The sequence below is a fragment of the Camelina sativa genome, chromosome 14 (genome assembly GCF_030686135.1).
Source record: "Camelina sativa cultivar CO46 ecotype springtype chromosome 14, ASM3068613v1".
NCBI lineage: Eukaryota > Viridiplantae > Streptophyta > Magnoliopsida > Brassicales > Brassicaceae > Camelina > Camelina sativa.
In genome coordinates this window covers 7,100,069-7,116,104 of record NC_141893.1, presented here as the reverse complement: position 1 = coordinate 7,116,104, position 16,036 = coordinate 7,100,069, and the positions used below count along the sequence as shown (strand labels likewise).

Below are 16,036 nucleotides of genomic sequence, written 5' to 3'. Positions count from 1 at the left end.
ATGATTCAATTTTTAATTATTGACTCCTTCATTATTCATTAACTTTATGCTTCAGTCATGGCCTCATTGCCCATAATTCTTTCTCTTTTATGGGCATAAATATTGTGTTTTTTTTAAACTATTGTCTAGTTCATTTATAGTTGGAGCTAATTATTTGTCTTTTTGATTATAATATTGCAATAAATTTTTTCAACATGTATAGTCAGAAAAAGAAAAAAAATCCAGCATCTTTTGTCAAAAAGATCCAACATGATTATGTTTTTGTACTATTTCTATTTTTATTCTAATATAAATATTCTTCACACAGTTCAACGCGATCAAGTGTATTGACATAATTTTATTTCTGTAATATGTCAAGTGAAAAATGTAGTTACAAAATATTGAAATATTGGAACTACAAACACTATAATCTTAATATCTTATGATTTGTTTGTGAAAATATAAGTTACTATACTAAAAGATAAGTATGACGATTAACAGTCCATAATTTTTGTATTAGTGATGTTGTAACATCGTCTAGTAGGACTAGGTTATTTGCATCTTCTTGATTTGAAACCTTTAATTGATGCGTTAAGAGTCTATTTAACACGTTATAATGTGAAAACGTGTTTAACCAATACAAAACAGCATTGCTTGTACAGTTGTATTAAAATATATATATATATATATATATGAGAAGTTTCAATGATGCATCCATTAAAATAAGAAATAAAATATAGCGTTAGATGATGAAATACATAAACAACGACAGTAATTAGAGAGCCTAACACGGGTCAAAAAGTCAAAGGAAGGAAACCTTATCACAATTTCTTTCTTTTGTTCTACTCGTCGTCAGGAGGAATCGTCACGGCGAGACGGGCGGAAATAATGGGACATGTGTTCACACCACGAAAATGAAGGACAGCTAAAACAAGAAGCCAAAGGTTCTTTAATTACTCTTCAGATGAGTTCTCTCTCTCTCTCTTTTCACAGCTCAGTGAAGTTTTATAAATGAAACCAACATGTATTATTAAAAAAAAAACTTCAACGTCAATTCCAACAGAATCAAAAGAGAGGTTTTTAAAGTTTTAGGTGTCAAAGTCTTCTAGCAATAATGGCGACATTCCTAGGTGAGATGCTGGGATCAAATATGGGAAGCATCATAACTTTAATGGACTCGCCTTGTTCTTGGAGAAACATAAGTCTATCAAGCAAGATTAATGTCTCAAGCACTGGTCCTAATGCAGCTCTAATAGACCAGTACGGCCCTATCAGTTCCTGCATTTTTTTCATTTTTTATAAAGTTTGACAACACCAAATACAAGCATCCATCAATGTATGAGAATCAGGGACAGAGGAGAATGCAAGAGAGGATGAGAAATAGCTTACAGAGAATGCATCAGCTTCGTTCCATGTGGCATCCAGGTCGAGATCTTGAGGATGTTCTAGATTCAGGCGGGAAAATGCTGACAGGCAAAACTTCTCGAAAGAAGAACACGAATTCGAGCTTGTCTGCCTCATGGAGTTCTTGTCATCGGTGTCTGCAGTGTACTATAGATATTAAAAAAGTGATCTTGGTCTCATTTATTATAAAGTCTAATCCATCGGCCTACTGACCTTTCCTAGTGTTATCAACTGTTGCTGGGGTTTCGAGGGCTTTTCTTTGCTGTTGACGGCGGAATGCCTTCCCTTGGCGCCCAATGGAAGGACTCGTCGCCAAAACCTCTGGATAATGTTGTGAGAGAACCTTCAAAGAGTAAATAGATTTGTTACTTGTTGCTATAAATTCAGATCCGATTTACAAAAAGTCTATTCACAAACAGAACCAAACCTATATTACCATTTGAAAAGCTGCACGAAAAGAATGCAACTCGAAATTCTGCAGACCAGCATCTTCTCCTAAGCTGCTCCATCTCTCAGCACTCTGAGAGAACACATGTGAGTTCTTTACAAAATTAGATTACTGAGAAGAAACATTATGATATAAAACAAAAATGTTGCAGCATCCAAAAGAGATAAAATAATGGACTATACCTGACAAGCCAGATCACGTGCATTTTTGCCAAGCGAAAAGTTCAAGAATTTGAGTCCAGCGCTCATAGGAAAACCACATTTGGAACAAGAATTCTCACTGCTCTTTTCAGATAATAAATTGTAACAGCAGCCAATGCTCACTACTGCTTTTACTTCTTCACACTCCATAAAAGTCCTGACGAGTCAAGTTAGCACACTGTTTCAGTGTTTAGGGACAATCAGGACCAAACTAATAATGTGTTCAGAAGATAACAGAAAACACCGGTGAAACAATTACAGCAAGCATTCCAACTAACCTCAACATTGTAACAGATAGATCTCCACATGCATGAAGGCCAGCAAGAACAAGTGAACAAGATCTGTTTGCATCAAGTGATAGTGATCTCCTTGGACATTCATTCAACGCACTTGCATTTGAATCCAAGTCATATTTCTCCAGAGGAACATCAGTCAAGGCTTTCAACATCTCTGTAGATAATACACGGCATGTAATCGTCATTGGAACATCAGGGCAATTGTTTCCTGAACTAACAGTGAAAAGGTTAAGTAGCATCAACAAGTATAAAAGACCAGAAATGTGCATCGAGAATAAGGACCATCTGTTACTTTGTAAAATGTTTAAATATAAAAATTATAATCTGCTAGTCCCTTACCCAGATTTACGCATCTGTGCTGCAAAATGCTTTCTGATACGTGCTGCACGTGCATCTGTTACCTTTCCGTGATGAGAAGAAGAATCAATTGCAACCACTGAGTGCTTATATTGGAACGAAAGAACCTGCGCTAGATAACCCTGAAATAATATTTTTAACAAGTGAACAACATATTTGCCAATGATGTTATTTAACACAATTAGTTAAAACTATAAACTACAAAGTTACTAAAACTCAAATATAAAGCAAAAATCATCAAAGGAAATATTCATTAGACAACCAGAAAGAGAATTTATCAATGCAGCAAACAAAAGTAACCACGCAAATTATGGCAAAGGGAGCTCCAACACTGCTAAACATGAGAAAGGAACTGAAGATACCTGACCAGAGCCGACATCAACGACAGTAGGAGCTCCAACACTGTTAACGACTGAACTAACAACAGCGGAAAGAACTTCAACCTGCATGAACCTTTATAAGTGACTTACAGATCCATTCAAACAAAGTGACCAGTAGAAGGTACATGAAGATACATTTAACAGATAGTAAAACATAGGTTTACTCCCAAGAAAAACTCTATAAATGCTAAGAGCTTTTGGTGATCATCACGGCTTAAATTTTCTATTTTACATGTGAAGTGACAAATGACTTTTCCGGGTTCTTTTGGTAAATAGACCAGAACAGTTACAAAACATTGATCATCTCTTTTCAATTTAAGTTGGGGTTAGTCACCAAATCATACTACTGAAGGTCCATATCCAAAGAAGACATACTACAGAAAGACATGGAAATTCACCTAGGAAAGTGATAATAACAATATACCTCATGTTTTTTCTTTAGATTCATGCCCTGTGAAAGAACAGTGCTAAGCGGTACCATATCCACATCTGCAAGTATCTGCCAAAAGTAAAAAAATAATTAACCTTGATGCAGTCTAGATACAGCAGAAAGAAGTAAAACACATACCACCTTCAGTATTCATACACTCCCAGAGGAAGTTAACATGGAGAAACTCCTACCGCAATACAATTCAAAGAATGTTAAATGTAGAGCAAAGAAAAAACAGTACCGCCTGTAAATCCGCTTGCTCTCTAGGAAACGATAGAGACCGCAACGTGTGAATAAAGTCTTTGAGTGAAGCAGGCCAGTGATCCTAATAAACAAATCCAATAACACAAAATAATTTCAGACGCATACCATCAAGCATAGTTAAAAAAAATGTACCCTTTTAATCAAACATCTCAATCATATAAGAACAGAACTTTACCTGGACACCACCGGAGGGGATAAGAAGAATGTTTTCTGGCTTCTCATCCTTTAAGCAACTCATCCATTCCTCATCAACAGCTTCCCATTGTTTATCCTGAAAACAAAACCCATCAATCAACTCACACAACACAACACAACCCAGCTGGAAGATAAAAATTTCAGATTTTTGTTTCAAATCACCGACCATACATACCTTGAAGAAATTGACAACGTGAGCACTGATTAGGAAAGAATAAGGTTGAAGGAAATCGATAATGGCGGTGATCCATTCTAGGGTTTCGGCTCTCGTGTTGCAAGAATACTTGCTGCTCTTCATTTTCCCGATGACCTGAGTAGCAGTAACGATGGAGATCCTAGTTTCCGCCGCCAAACGCCGACCAAATTGAACTGAGAAGAAACAAGCCGTCTACATGTTTTCTAAAAACTACCTCGTAACTTTGAAATTGATTCAATTTACCCCCACATTTATTTATTCGTAAACAAATAACACCCATCTTCAAGAAACTCTGACTGGGATGGAAGGTTTAGATTCATGTCACCACACCACTATCAGATGAACAATAGTATTCTTCTGTTACTACCAAACACATTCTCTTGTTACACTCTTCTTCACCAAATGCAATTATCACAAAGAAAGATTACAAAAGGCAGTCAATTTTATAAACCATGTTCTAAACACATAATGTAGAAGATACCAAGAGAGTATTCATGATACTTAAACTAAACATCTGGTTACATAAATCCAAATATAAAAACTGATTACTATAACTTAAAAGCAACATTTGCTTCCCCCTCCATGGATGGATATAGATCCAAGTTTAAGTCTATTTTTACTTTTGTTTTTGTTCTTCAACTTCTTCATCATCTTCACCGGTTGCATAGTCATCAACATCTACAACGACTTGAGGAAAGTCTCTGAACTCGCTACACATGTCATGACCAGATATGATAACATAAAAGGTCCTATCGCAGTCATAGATGAAGTTCAAGTACTTGCCATCTTCGAGATTGTTATCTCTTACAAAATTCTCCCAACTAGAGCTGTCAAATGGTCCGTCCATGGACCATTTGGGCGAGTCTATGTGGACATTCTTTTGCATGGGCCAAAGTTGGACAGTCCCAATGGACAATGGTCCACAAAGTGTTCATGCCCATTAAGACCATTTCCAAATGGTCATGACCATAGACAGCCTATTTTTTTTTCTATTGTTATTCACTTATAAAATCTGAATTTTATTTTTGTAATTTTTTTTTGCTATTCACTTATAAAATCTGAGTTTTATTTTTGTTATTTTCTTTTATAAAATCTGAATTTATTTTTGTTGTTATTCACTTATAAAATCTGAGTATTATTTTTGTTATTTTCTTTTATAAAATCTGAATTTTATTTTGTTGTTTTTTTTATAAAATCTAATTTTTTTTTGTTATTTCTCTTCTAAAATTATGAGTTTGGTGGAAAATTATGTAATTACAATTTCTCCTCAAAACCAAAATTAGAGTATCCACATTTTTTGCCAAAACCGTAAAATTGTGTTTTCCCGCCAAAACCGTAAAATTACATTTTCCCGCCAAAATTGTAAAACTGTGTTTTCCCGCTAAAATCGTAAAATCACTTTTCCGCAAATACAATAATTTATCTGTTTTATGAAAAAAAAATTATAAATGTATTTTATGAAAATAAAAATTTATAAATGTAAAATATAATAATTTAAAATTATTTAGTTGTAAATGGAATTTCTCATTTTGGTAAGTGGGCAACCCATTGTTCATTTGGTTAAGCCTATATGGTCAATAGACAAAAATGATCAAATGCTCAAATAGACTATTTATTTTTTGGTCTGACCATGGTCAGCCCTTACGTATATGGACATGGACATGGGCGGCCCGCCCAATTGACAGCTATACTCCCAACCAAGTGTTAGCAACACTTTGTCTCCTCTTTTCTTCATTCTAACCGTCCAACATCTCCCACTATAGTCTAGGAGGTCCACCGTAATTGGCAATGGATCTGGAAAGTATTCGTTAAATCCCAATGGAATCGCCTAAAATCAAACACAGAACAGAAAAACAAAACAAATCTTAGGAAGGAGGAGACAAGACCAGCAACGCAGAAACAAGAAACTCTAGTTTGAAATCTGAGTACTATTGGTGTTTACACTACCAAAGAGATGTTTGGTTTCAGCAGCTAGAGCAAAACACATAATTTCAGTTTAAATCTTGCAAGATTCAGTAAAGAGAGTCTATAACTTCTTGAATCTACACAAAAGGCAATTGAAAGCTTTGAACTTGTATATTTTTGCTAATTTGAAGCTAGAGAAAGAGATTTATAGGACCTTAATTAGTTCTTAGCTCCATATATTATATATAGAGTTTAAATAAAACAGTTTACCCTAAAAACAGAAACATTTACACACACATCTTTTTAAGAAGGAAGGAAGGAAGAGATTCTCACAAATGATTTAGATGACTTCTGCGAGATGAAAGCCTTCACAAACCGAACCTCACTACTAATGGCAGCCATGGAAAAGAGAGAGTGAGAGACCAAATGTAGCTACGAGCAAAGAAGTCCAGAGATGGAAGAGAAAGGAACAAAGAGAGGTCTGTAGTTTATGGAAAGAGAAGACACTTTTAAAACAACCCTTTTGTTTTAAAAGGGTTGAGACAGGGACATTGAGCTTTAATGGTGTGACTAATCGACTATTCAATTTTCTCACCAACTACTTTATTAAATTTTATTTGTAAATGAAAAAGATAGGAAAATTTAATTTGTCGTTTTCTGAAGTAAGGAATTGATGTCATATTATTAAAACACCTTGCCACACCTTTTGACCAGTCTCACTCTCACACTGCTTTTCTAATTTCACTAGGCCCATCACCGATGAGCTCTTATTATTGGGCTAAATGATACAACCCATTAGCCCAGTAACGAGCCTCGAGCTAGCAACTCAAAAACCCTAGAGTTCTCCGCTATATAAGCCTCAGATCTTTAGTTGTACGATGCATAGTTCTCTTCAAAATAGTTTCAGCTCTAGAAATTTCAATGTTAAAAAGGTTTTTTTTTGTAAACCTCGATTCGGTTTTTTTTTTCTTGAAAAGTTCTTTGTCGATCTGTAGAAGTAGCGTTGGTTCTTCAGTAAAATATACAAATCGATTTTTTTTTGTGTTTGTTTTTATTTTGTAAAAAATAGTGAATAGAAGAGAGAGAGGGGATGATAATGATGATGAAAGATGATTCCATAGAACAATCCAACTCTGACCATCATTGATGATCATTCCATCATGCACTACCATCTGAATCTCCCCCTCTCCCCTTACCTCTTTTTCTTTTTCGTTTTCTTTTTAATGGCTTTTTAAAAAAAAATATTTGCTAAGGAAGTGTTTTTTTTTTGGATCCTGTTTCGGCATAAACTTGTGATAAGATTCGTTCTAATTACTACTACAAACCATTGGTTCTGATTAATTATGTTTGTAAATTGATTACTACTACAGACCTTTCAATTTTGTTTTTTGGATCAGTTCTCATGTACGCTCATAAGCCGTAAATACATATATGTTCATAAACCTAAGGCTGAATTATGAGAAAAAAAAAAAGGAACCCTTCAGTAATAATTATTTTACCTTCTGGACAAAAATTAATTCAAAAGATGATCATAAAAAGAATAAGATATCCAATGGAAATAAAGTAAGGATTCAATAGCCAAATTTGATCTGAATTATTTTTTTTTTTAAAAGAAACCCTTTAGACCCCAAAATTAAGTCTTTAACAAAAATAAAACAGAATAAATTAAAATAAGATATCCTTGGGGAAATAAACTAATAACTGCAGATATTTGTAAAAAGTGTCATGACTAATGTGGGATTTGAGATTTACACAGCAAAGGGGTAGTTTAATTTGGGATTGACGTCAGAGAAGATGTGAACTAAATGGGCCGTAGTAGATAACTGAATTTTTTCCGTTTTTCAGTAAAAAGGCCCAATAAATAAATAGACTACAACCATCCTAATAATGGCTACTTGAACTAATTCATCAGTTTATAGGCCCAACAGCTGCTTTTCATATTTGATCCAAATTGTTATATTAAATGGTTTCTTAACGGCTCTTTTCTTTTACGAGACCCACAAGGATCAGACGTGTCATCATCGTAACGGTCAAATTATATCACGTGGTCCACCATTCCCGGCAACATAAATTGAAAATTTTACTTTTTAATCAGACCCCCAATATTTTAAGAAATACCATTTTCTTCCAACTGTTTCTACATTCTTCATAAAATCCCTTAAAATTAGAACAAAAACTAAAATTATGTGCCCTTTTAACCTTATTCTATTAAAAATTTCCAATGAACACTATTAAGAAGCATAGGAGTTAAAGATATACATTTAAAGTTTATGGGAGAAAGACAATAGAGAGATCTTTGAAAAACTTGGGGATGCAAAAATATAAAGACAAGAGGGGTGAAACAAAAACAAAACAAAAAGTATCTCTGCAGTGACATAAAATAAATAGACGAACTAGCCGTTACGATCTCTTTTAAAAAATTTCAAAAGTTTGGGATCTTAAAAAGCCATTCTCACAATCTTGCAGATTCTAGATAATTTTTTTTCTTTCCTTTAACGAGCGATAAAAAAGAAAAGATCTGAGATTTGTTAAGTAATAATTTAACAAGTGATTTTTCAAATTATTGCTTCTTCTTCTTCTCCTGCGAAGAACAATATCTCTGTTTCTGTTTCTTCCTCTTCTCCTTCAATGCCTTCCAGACCAAACCCTAAACCCAGAAACTCCGAGACCGGAGACTTGATGCGGAGGAGTTTTCGTGGCAACCCGTTCTCGGCAGATTCGTCCCGGAGAAACTCTCTTGGTAAAGAGAGCAGCAATCTTGTTGAGTTCGGAGATAAAGAGAACGACAAGGATCTAATCTCCTCCAATGTGGTGGTCAACAAAGGTCTCAAAGTTTCCAAGCACTTCATGTCACCGACGATTTCAGCAGTTTCTAAGATCAACCCATCCCCGAGGAAGAAGATCTTGTCTGATAAAAACGAAATGTCTCGATCCTTCGACAAAGCACATCATCAGGTGAAGTCATCATCTTCTGTCTCATTCTCTGATGTGATAAGCATCATTGGGGGCGAGATTCGCATCGATGAAAAGGAGGAATCGTATGATGATATTACTGTAACTGATCTCGATGAGAATCTTGAGAATAAGAGCGATGATGGTTCAAGCTTCAAGATCAGCCCTCTTCCTCCTCCTCCTCCTTCTGTTCCATACACGTTCCCTGTGTTTGAGTCTCATGAAGTGGATCCTATGGTGGCACCTTATGATCCGAAGAAGAACTACTTGTCACCAAGGCCTCAGTTTCTTCATTACAAGCCGAATCCAAGAATTCGTTTCAATGAGTGCAAGCAGCTAGAGGAGCTTTTCAGCTCTTCTTCTGAGACTGATTTGTCAGCAGAGGATAGCCAGCAAGAAGAGGAAGTTGATTCTCAAGAAGTTGCAGTAAAAGCAGAGACAGAGGAGATTCTAGATGTCGATGGTGAAGAGTGTTTGGAAGCAGCAGAGAGTGATAAAGAAGTAGATGTGGTGTGTGAAAGCGTTGAAGAAGAAACTCACCAGGTTTCAAAACAGTCTCGTTTCAAGATGTCCAAGCTGCTTGGTTGGATTATGGTTCTTGGTGTGGCGTATGTGTTGCTGGTTTCTTCGGTGGCATTTACTCAACCAAGCATCATTGAAGGTTCACCTTTCTATCAGTTCCACATCCCAAAAGAGATTGTAATGTCTGCAAGCGAGAGCTTTGAGCAGTTGGGTGAAAAGCTGAGGATGTGCGCAGAATCATCTCTTGTGTATATTGATAAGCTGATCTCAAGTCTACGAGAGGAAGAGGGATATGGTCCTTTTCAGTTTCATAATTTGACAAATCTTTTGGATGATAAAAGTTTGTCTGATTCTGTTTTTCAGACAACTGGTGGTGAAATCAGTGTTGATGGGTTCTTAGTTGATAGCCAAGACTGGAGCTCAGAAATGGATATAGAAGAAGAAATTGTTGGTCATCAGGAACCTGAAGAAGAACCGGAGACCAGTGGCGAATTCAGTCTTGAATATGATGAGCAGGCTGAGAACAAGGTGAATGGAGGTGAAATATATTCAGAACCTCTTTCTGAAGAAGGCAAAGGTGGCCAGGAAACTGAAGTTGTTGAACGGCAGAGAGAATATGAAGAAAATGACCAGAAGAACATCGAGGAAGGTCACGAATCTGAAACTGGATTTACCCACAACGATGAGAAGAACATGGAAGAATCTGAATCCAATGCACACCACCAGCATGATGATGTGGAGTCTGCTACAATCAGTGGTCATCAGCAAAAAGAAACAGAAGTAGGCAATGCTGAAACTGTATCAGAAGAAGAAGGTGTTGGAGAAATTAGCTTCGGTGTTTCAGAAGAAGTTACAGATGTAGAACATGATGGTAATGAAGTAGAAGAAGAGAGTGGGTTTGGTGAGTCTGTTAATGATGCAGGTTCGGAGGGAATTGCGTTGAGTAATCAGAAGAAAGCGGTAGTCGTGTTTTCGACTGTGATGGTTCTACTTGCAGCAGCAGCAGCAGCTGGTTTCTTATTAGCAAAGAAGATGACAAAACCAGTGAAGATGCAACAACGTGAAGATTGTGAACCAACAACAGTCTCTGCAACTGTTGAGCACGTGCCAGTAGAGAATCTGATCAAAGAAAGGCTTTCTTCACTTAATTTCAAGGAAGAAGAAGAAGAAGTTGGTGATGATAGAGAAAGAGAGGTATCATCATTCCCTTCTGAGATGAGCTTCAGTTTCAGTAAGAACAAATCATTACACAGCTGCAGCAACAACAGAGATGATCTTAAAGAATATCAAAGCGGAGGAGGAGGCAAGAAGAGTAATCATAGCGGCGAATCCATGGCTTCCTCGGCATCAGAATACTCCATAGGCACTGTTTCATATGGGAGTTTCACAACATACGAGAAGATACAAAAGAGAAGTGGTGACAAAGAGAAAGAGATGATAACACCTGTGAGGCGTTCAAGCAGGATCAGGAACCATCAACATTCTGGACAATGAGTTAGATTTAGCTTTTGACTTTATGAACTACTGATTGGTAGGAAGCTTTTCCATCTCACTGAAGCTCTTAAGTAGTATGTTGCGTTCTTGGGAATCTTTGCTTTTTAGTTTTGATTTTCTCCTTTGAAGTTTCTGGCTTTATGAATTGTCTGAGACATTGTACTCCACACATATGATGAACCTTTTCGTCTAGTTATAAAATAATATTGTTAATCTTTTCTGAATTCTCTTCTCGTATATTGTAAAACGATGGACACTTTCAAACACCATGATGATAATAAAAAAGTTTTGCAAGAATTGAAGAATATTTTGGTATGATTAACCTTAATGGCTTTGATGTTATTGATTCAATCTAAGATTCATTGTTTTGAGAATTGCTTTTAGGTTTGTCTGTAACAAGGGCAAAAACAATTTACAATATCAACAACTTATGTGACAAAAGATGAAGACAAACACTCGTAGCAAAATATTTATTACCCTATATTCGTTTAGGAACCATTTGAATGAATAACAAAAGAGAAATACTCAAAACACATGTGAAAAAGATTTATTGATTTCCGAGTAAAAAATCGAAACCTTTGTGAGATAAACATGCACAGAAAGTAGTAACTGTCATCTTTATTGCCTATCTTATGGATAAAAACAAGCTTCAGATCTTTCTCTGTACACGCCAACCCTAACTTCTCCTGCTTCGGTTACATCATTCATATCGTCACACAAAAATAGAGAATCAAAGAAAGAAGAACCACTAGTGGAAGAAAAAGTAGGATACTATTTCTCAGTTGCTAACTATTTCTGCTCCATGTTGTACTTATAGTTTTTATCCGATTTTCTGGCTACCAGGCTTCAAGAATTCCAAAAGTATTCTCTTTTGCTCATCACTAATGTGCGGGAAACTTGCACGTAGAAGCTCGATAGGCATTTCCCTGACAATAGCTTGTGCAGCAGCGTCAGACATCTCTGTGGCAAAGTGTGGTAACAATTGCGAATTCAGGTTCTGCATTATACTGTCGTACTTGCTTATGCAGTGTTTCATCAGTAAGTTAAAGAACTCATCAAAGGAAGCACGCCACAGATTCATGCCTGCGTTGTTGTAATTGTTAGCACTGAGAAGCTCGGAAGCTCTATCGAGTGCAGTTTTCAGTATAATAGTAGACTCGTCTCCAACAGGGCTACCCAAAGGGCGAAGTGGTGGGTGCTCGGAAGAACAAGAAACTGCTGCTAGACAAGCGCTTACGGGTCCAAGATCCATGGTGTGAATGCATAACGCGACAACTTTTCCAAGTTTGATTGTTGTTTTTGTGGTTTCGGCATCTGATGATCTCACTCCAAACAAAGACCTTAAGTGTCTAAAAATAGCCATGCAGACGATTCGCATTAGATCACTGCCGGGGAAAAGAAGCTGGAGGTACCTTGTGAGTAGCTTCCGGCCCTTTCGAAGGGAGGTGATCCTTAGAAAGACAAGATCCTGAGATGCAAGCCCACTGTTTTGCCCGTTTTTACCAAGTGGGTCAACAAGCTGCAATGACACTGCAAGCCCATCCAACAGAGCTTGTCGCTTTTGCCTCAACTGGTTTCCACCATCTGGGAGTTGATTGAACTCTAAGAATCGGTCAATATCATCTACCTCGAGGAAGAGGTAGAGACCTTCCTCAATAATCACCCTAGCTGCAAGCATTGGTTCTTGTTCAAGGGGCTTGTCTGTATCTTTCTGGTCCAGATTACCAGATTTATTTGAATTTGGAGGATCCATTTCAAGCAGAGGCCGAGGCCTGCGGATCGAAGAGAAAGGAACTCTACCAAGAGCATCAACCTGAAGATATGCATGGGGCTCATTGTTAGTACGTGCGCGAGATGGAAGGTCTCTTAAATGATTCGGACAGAAATGGTGCTTCAGTTTGGCGCCAGCAGATTTCTTAGCAAGACGCCCCTGGTGGTAATAATCATCTACATAAGGATCATTGCTATGTGTAGCTACAAGCTGCATTCTCAAGATGTTCTCTATTTCATCAGCTGTCATATATTTAGACCGGAAAGGAGGCCATGCATTATTTCTCCTCTGAAGCCCACCATCAAAACCCTGTTGAGGAAAGCGCATGTTGTGTCTGTTCCCCTGACCCGATCCTGGTCTTGCTTCCCTCTGATCACCAAACCCAAGCATTGCATCATAACTGCCCGAGGACGCTGATCGAGAAAGGTGGGAGTTAAATGGTTGAGGCTGCATTCCTGGCAAATGCCCGTGAGGCTGCATCGGATGTAGTAACCTACTCTGAGGAACCTGCATCTTAGGTATCCTTTGCTGTTGCGGCATCAAACCGTTTTGATGAGATAACTGCTGTTGTGGTAACATATTGTTCATGATCCCAGAACTGTCCCCAGGAAACATATTTTGGCGATTCATCCACTGAGCTGAGGGGCGATTGTTCACGAGAAGAGAAGGTCGCAGTTGAGGCATGTTTCCAGTGTGTTGCGGTGATTCATGATGCATGCCAACCAACTGAGGATGAGAACTTGGAAATGGCGATCCCATATGAGGGCCTACATGCTGATCTGACACAAGAATCGGTTCGCTGGAAAATTGTTGTTGATGCTGGTATGGGGGCTGTTGATGCTGTGGTTCAGGATATGATGTTGCTCTATGCAGGTTTCTTTGCTCAACAAGATTTGGAGTAGGAAAAGGCTGTGATGGCCACCTTATGTCATCTTGGATGGCCTCAGAGTCTGAACTTTGCTGGTTATACCGATTTGGCAACTCCTCCCTATGGTTCCACCCATTACCAACATAATCTGGGGGAAAAGATGAATGATAAAAGGGTGAATTACAAATTCAGTAAAATGTAAACAAAGAGCATAAATGAAATCTTATGAGACACCAGAGGAGAAATAATGCATGGCCGGAGGAGAAATAATGGGCTAAGAACTTGTCGCACCATAAATCTAAAGCTATTTACACAATTAAATAGATCATACCCATACAATAATATGGTAAAATAGAAATGTTTTAAGTTCACCATAGAGAAACCCTGACACAAGGTCTACAGACAGTATGCGATAATCAAATTTCCATTCTAATGTAAAGAGTTTTGAGTTAAAAACCAGTGCACATAAGAACTCACTCTGTCTTGAACCGTTACCAGCTACGGGTACCGTGCTCCTATATTTCTCAGGATTCCTATTCAACTGTAACAAGAAAAAACAAAAAATCTTCAGATTATTATAAGCTTCAATGAAATCTTCTCCTGTTTGAAGCATAAATTAACAAGTCTGGATCGAGCAAAAGGAAAGAAAAAGCTACGACACGAGAGTAAGAACATTCGCTGGGCATATGTAAGCTGACCTTCGAAAATGTACTAGCAAGATCATCAGCGTCAAAAAGAGTTCTAGAAACTTCAGCCTGCATAGATTGGGGAGAATCTTATGAGACACCAGCAGATGAATCCCAAAAAAAAAAAAAAAAAACACCACAAATTCCCCTGAACTCTCAACAAGGAGACATGGAAAAGATAGAGATGGTGTTAGAACAAACCTCTTCCTTATCAAAGGCAAAATCTTCTTCTTTTCCAGCTAAGGGTAAATCCTCTTCTTGGTCTTCCAATCCACCCAGCTCAACCTCCTCAACAACATGGTTACCAAAAAAAGCATACTGAGATGCATCGAAGACACCTGCACCAAAGAAACCATCAATCAACATTCATGAGAAGCAAGCATTATTTGAACTCTAGGGTTGGATCGACAACATATCATCTTATTTTCCAAATTCATAATAAGAGCAATATTAGAAACTACTTGTAAACCATTGAAGACCAAACAAAAGCAAACTTAACTCAAAAGAGCATTAGTAAACATGAGAAAACAGAATAAAACCTGTAGAATTATCTCCAATCTGCTTAAGATCCATGGATTGGGAAGCTTGTTCGATACTACTCCCAGAGCCAAGACCGTTCATAATCTATAGAGCTTTACCCACATCAATCCAAAATCTTCAGTTAAATCTTTTTAACCCCTACTAGCGTTCTTTAACAAGTCGTGATCGACAAATAAAACCAGAAATATCCCCAAACGAATTTCAAAATTACGATTCGTAAATCGTAAATGTAGCAGAACTGAGAAGATCGGTTCACGATCGAACTTTTTGTGACTTGAGGCAAGATTGGGTGGGTTCCTGGAGTTTTGTTAGGCTCCAGGGACGAGGAGGAGAAGAAGAGCCCTAGATGGGAAGAGAAGATAGCGAGATTGGAGAAATTTGTGATTGAGAAGGAGGAGGAGGAGGAGGAGGCAATGATAAATTGAATAATTCTGACGAAGAAAAAACAAAAATTTATTTGAGAGAAAAAGAGGAGGTGGGGTGGGGTTGGGCGGTTGCCAGCTTTTTTTATATGTTAAAAAGGAGCAGCAACTTGAAAACGATATTTACATATCATCATCTTCCTTTATTTTTTTATTCATTAAAAAATAATATTAAAAATCCTTTAATTATATTTTTTATTACATTAAACCGACCATAATCTTTTTATTAGAAACTACGAATGTAAGCCAATTTAGTTGGTGGTGTGTACTGTGTACAAAGAGATTAGCACCATTGTTAAATTAATTAGAACATTCTCAAACAAGTGGTTAAGTTTTAATTATGAGTTACTAGTTTTTTGATATTTTAAATTCAACTAAAGCGTATTTTTTTCATTTGTAAAAAAGCCATAAAAATAATATTCATGGCAGTATATATATATTTTTTTTTTTTTAACATCTGATTTTATTATCTTGAATCAGAAAATACATAGTTATTCATAAACATATATATATAACCAATAGTAAAGTAAAACAAAATAATCGAAAAAGCAAAATTAAACGCTGCTTCTTTTACTAGGTAAGACTTATATGCTAACAGAGTAATAACTCGGTTATTTTCTTTCTTCGTTTTCGTCTTCGATCTTCTCTTTCTGGCTATCATCTTTTTGATGAAACTCCAATAATTTCTTCGAAAATCAGTAGTTGCGATCCATCTGTTACATCGCAA

General features: G+C 36.9%; 4 protein-coding genes across 6 annotated transcripts; 1 reads left to right on the top strand and 3 right to left on the bottom strand.

Annotated features, from left to right (window-relative positions):
- Positions 1-677: 677 nt before the first annotated feature.
- LOC104740345 (uncharacterized) lies at positions 678-4,630 on the bottom strand. 3 transcript variants are annotated; one of them, XR_015580842.1, is made up of 12 exons: positions 4,129-4,372; positions 3,934-4,029; positions 3,736-3,819; positions 3,489-3,563; positions 3,047-3,127; positions 2,667-2,806; positions 2,310-2,540; positions 2,014-2,209; positions 1,820-1,903; positions 1,597-1,726; positions 1,369-1,520; positions 678-1,257 (listed from the first exon to the last, which is right to left on the bottom strand). XR_015580842.1 is itself a non-coding variant. In XM_010460903.3 (12 exons), the coding sequence occupies exons 1-12, from the start codon at positions 4,249-4,251 to the stop codon at positions 1,075-1,077; spliced, it is 1,554 nt and encodes a 517-aa protein (XP_010459205.1). In that variant the 5' UTR covers positions 4,252-4,630; the 3' UTR covers positions 678-1,074. The 3 variants fall into 3 exon arrangements, 2 of the variants coding, with proteins under 2 accessions (XP_010459205.1, XP_087342513.1); XM_010460903.3 differs by having other exon boundaries at positions 2,014-2,188; positions 4,129-4,630; XM_087486387.1 differs by having other exon boundaries at positions 2,014-2,188; positions 2,310-2,535; positions 4,129-4,374.
- Positions 4,631-4,640: 10 nt separating this feature from the next.
- Positions 4,641-6,587, bottom strand: LOC109128786 (B3 domain-containing protein At1g16640-like). Its single transcript, XM_019235752.2, has 3 exons — positions 6,388-6,587; positions 5,841-5,977; positions 4,641-4,970 (listed from the first exon to the last, which is right to left on the bottom strand). The coding sequence occupies exons 1-3, from the start codon at positions 6,454-6,456 to the stop codon at positions 4,766-4,768; spliced, it is 411 nt and encodes a 136-aa protein (XP_019091297.2). The 5' UTR covers positions 6,457-6,587; the 3' UTR covers positions 4,641-4,765.
- A 1,735-nt stretch (positions 6,588-8,322) lies between these two features.
- Positions 8,323-11,246, top strand: LOC104743343 (uncharacterized). The gene has a single exon (XM_019235464.2). It carries the CDS (start codon positions 8,683-8,685, stop codon positions 11,020-11,022), a length of 2,340 nt encoding a protein of 779 aa, XP_019091009.2. The 5' UTR covers positions 8,323-8,682; the 3' UTR covers positions 11,023-11,246.
- Positions 11,247-11,557: 311 nt separating this feature from the next.
- LOC104740344 (protein PAT1 homolog) lies at positions 11,558-15,421 on the bottom strand. The gene is made up of 5 exons (XM_010460902.3): positions 14,887-15,421; positions 14,549-14,685; positions 14,360-14,416; positions 14,139-14,202; positions 11,558-13,809 (listed from the first exon to the last, which is right to left on the bottom strand). The coding sequence occupies exons 1-5, from the start codon at positions 14,966-14,968 to the stop codon at positions 11,843-11,845; spliced, it is 2,307 nt and encodes a 768-aa protein (XP_010459204.2). The 5' UTR covers positions 14,969-15,421; the 3' UTR covers positions 11,558-11,842.
- Between the last annotated feature and the right edge of the window lie 615 nt (positions 15,422-16,036).